General features: G+C 42.5%; 1 protein-coding gene across 1 annotated transcript; it reads left to right on the forward strand.

Annotated features, from left to right (window-relative positions):
- The first annotated feature begins 560 nt into the window (after nucleotides 1-560).
- On the forward strand, nucleotides 561-2,871 carry LOC113771106. Its single transcript, XM_027315726.1, has 2 exons — nucleotides 561-567; nucleotides 2,360-2,871. The coding sequence occupies exons 1-2, from the start codon at nucleotides 561-563 to the stop codon at nucleotides 2,869-2,871; spliced, it is 519 nt and encodes a 172-aa protein (XP_027171527.1).
- Nucleotides 2,872-3,436: the final 565 nt, after the last annotated feature.

A 3,436-nucleotide genomic window follows, 5' to 3' on the forward strand; every position in this document is an offset into this window, starting at 1 on the left:
GAACCCCCCAAGTATCGGAGGTTGTTTCAGAAGAATCTCATCGTTGGCATTCTCAAGCCCGTCTCCAACTGATCCGCATATACAGCTATCCTCGATTTTGATGGTGTCGCAGTTGATTGATCTGTCTTGGTCCAATTTATGTTGTAGTCTTGGTGGAAGGGATACTTTCATAGCAAGGCCTCCGCCCCAACTTTTCTTTGACTGTACTTCTGAATCGGGGAAGTTCACCGAAATCTATCTAATCAAGCCTTGGTGGAGTTGCCGATTCAACCACCCTTTCATCTTGGGTATCTCTGATATGAAATCGTCGTTATACATGACCTCAAAGTCTACCGTCTCGGCGCCTTGGGATTGAGAGACCTCTTTACCAACCCGACTTATTGAGATCTCCTCTTCTGCACTAAACGTTTCTTCTGATGATACTTCTTCCAATGGGTCGGGCCTCTCTATTTCAAGGTTTGGCCTCACTGTCTCCTTTTGTGTCCGAACTACCCTAGCCATAACTCTATTCGAGAAGAATGAGATGACTTACTCTCTTTTTATGAAATCTGAAGTCGACTATGGCTGGTATGTGAAGGACATTTCGTATGATCACTTAGGCTACTCAACTGTAACTTTCACTCACAGTGAAAAGTGAAGAGTGAAAGTCCTCTATTTATAGGAATGAGAGAAGGCAAAGAGGCGGGCGTTCCAAATTTTAAAAGACGCGCCTCCCTCTCTCTTCATTAATAAGCATATGTTCAACTGACGCTCGCTCAGGATATTTTCTATCAATCATCCTCTCCTGACGTTTAGTGGCCTTTTGTTTAATCTCGTGACACGTGTCCTAGAACCATTCCACAATTCAATCTCGGGTAGAAAGTCATTTAAGTTTCCTTTCATCCCTGAGGCTGGGGGCCTTATTGTAGGCGCTTACATCAGCTCTCGATTTCCCAATGCTGAGATGGTTCATTTCTCCATAATACTCAAAGACCAAGTTGAGTACCGCGGCTTTTTTATCTTTACTCCGTAACTTATTTTCGCCTTCCCGAGGTAATCCCACCTCGACTGTACCCCTAAACTTGATCACTTGATGTTTGATACCTACAAGCATAGTTGATAAATGCCAGACAGGATGACATGACCGTCGCCGTTGACCTGTCCAGACATATCTCTGATACCGCCGCCCTAAGCTAACTCTCTACAGGTGACAAGGAGTAGGATCCATTATTCCTCCTATAGGTCTCCCCACTATAAATAGTCTCCTCCTTTTTTGTGGAAAGGAGAAGAGACTCCAACTCAACTTGTTTAACCCTTGCTTATAATTTCAATCCAATTAGTCTTGTTTTTACTCTCGATTTTTTACATAACTGACTTTAGCATCAGATCTAGATCGGAAGATAAGACCCCGGCCATATCTCTATGTTAACAGGTGAGCTTATGCAGCTGACTTGTTTCGTTCGTCCAGAAATCGTCTCGTTAAATACGAAGTTAAGGGGGAAGCCATGCAGAGGTGCATCTCCCAAGTTCAATAACTCTCCAATTTTTTTGAGTCATTTACAATCCGCCGGATATCTAGGTCCTATAACAAATAAGCAGATGCTCTCTCCTATTTGGTTTCCACCTCATTTTCCCAATTGAATAAAATGATTTTGGTAGAGGTTTTAATGACCCAAGAATATTGCGAGGAGGCGGTATATCCCATCCACTCAGAAGGGACGTGGATGGCCCCTACTGTCAGATTTTTTGACTGAGGCATTATTCTAGATGATCAAGCCGAAACAAGGAAAATACAACACAAATCGGTTTGTTATGCCCTGCACAATGGATCGTTACACAAGAGATCTTATCTCGAATTACGACTAAGGTGTATTACCCCAGAAGAGGGAGAGCATACACTCGAGGAGATTCATGACGGATTTTGCGGAGTCCATGTAGGGGCTCAGATATTGGCCAATAAGACCCTATTGCTTGGGTATCTCTGGCCAACCCTTTAAAGGGATTCTTAGGTCCTAGTATTGAGTTGCCCTTCTTGTCAATTCCATGCATCAGAGCACCACCAACCTACCAATGTCATGGTTCCTACCACACCTCCTTGTCCTTTCGAGCAGTGGGGAACTGATCTAATTGGCCTTTTCCCTTGAGTTCTGGATAACTATACTTATTTGATGATGGCAATTGATTATTTCATCAAATGGGTTGAGACCGAGCCCTTAAGCAGCATAATGACCGAACTATCCAGAAATTCTTTTGTAGCATATAGTTTGCTGCTTTGGAGTACGCTGCGTCATCATCTCGGACAATGAAAAGTTGTTTGCTGACAACCCTTTTAAAGGATGGTACGAGCACCTCAGTATTAAATAATATTTTACCTCTGTAGGGTACCTCCAGGCTAATAGTCAAGCTGAGAATTTCAACAGAACCCTTCTGCATGGTTTCAAGACTCGCCTACACCCAGCAGGAGCGTTTTGGGTAGACGAGTTGTTCGGTGTCTTATGGGCCTATCGCACCACTTCGAGGTCAGCAACTCAGAAAACACCATTTTTCTTAACCTATGGGTTTGAGACCGCTGTCCATGTAGAATTTTACACCTTAAATCCTCGAATGGCGGCTTATGTTGTCAAGGTGAATGATGAAGAACAACGGGCTGACCTAGATTTGTTTGAGGAAAAAAGAGATGTCTCGACAGCAAGAGTTACCTTGTATAAAAATATCCTCGCTAATTATTACAATGCTCAAGTCAAACATCTCTGCTTCCGACTAGGGGACTTGGTTAAACGTAAGAATTTGGCAAGTCAAATCGAACCCCAGGAAAAATTAACTCCTAGATGGGAGGAGCTTTACCGGGTTGTCAAGTCCAATCTTAATGCCTATTGTAAATTTGCCTACTAAGATGGTACTTTAGTGTCTCAGACATGGCATGTTGAAAACCTTAAGTTGTATCATCCATGATAATACAATCAATGAACTATTTGATTTACCACTTGTTCAGTTATTTCTAATATAATTACATATTGCTCTTAAAAATAAAGGGAAATATGGGGGGCTACAGCCGATCTGATTCAAAGGAAAAGAAATGATATTTTTATTATTGTAAATATTGAGTACAATAATATGAGTACAAGATTGGACTTAGGAGCACTTCTAAATATCCCCATCTCGATCGCACTACTGTCCCTAGCTATCTCGACTCCCAATGTAGTCTTACTATCATGCCTGACCTCTTCCTCCCGTCCGAACTTCTCGATCTCGAATTCGGATAACCATTGGTTGAACTCCTCTTAGGTCTCGGTCAGGTTTCTTCCATCTTGAATTCCTGTGACCACACGATCATACAGTTCCTTGGCGTCTTCATTATAATTGTTCTTGGATTTAAGGGAATCCAAGTCTTCCTGGGACAGGAGCGAGCCGACCTCATTTATGGTCGAAGTGTATCTGAACGTGAAACTCGGTAACG

This window comes from Coffea eugenioides, chromosome 5 (genome assembly GCF_003713205.1).
Source record: "Coffea eugenioides isolate CCC68of chromosome 5, Ceug_1.0, whole genome shotgun sequence".
Taxonomy (NCBI): domain Eukaryota; kingdom Viridiplantae; phylum Streptophyta; class Magnoliopsida; order Gentianales; family Rubiaceae; genus Coffea; species Coffea eugenioides.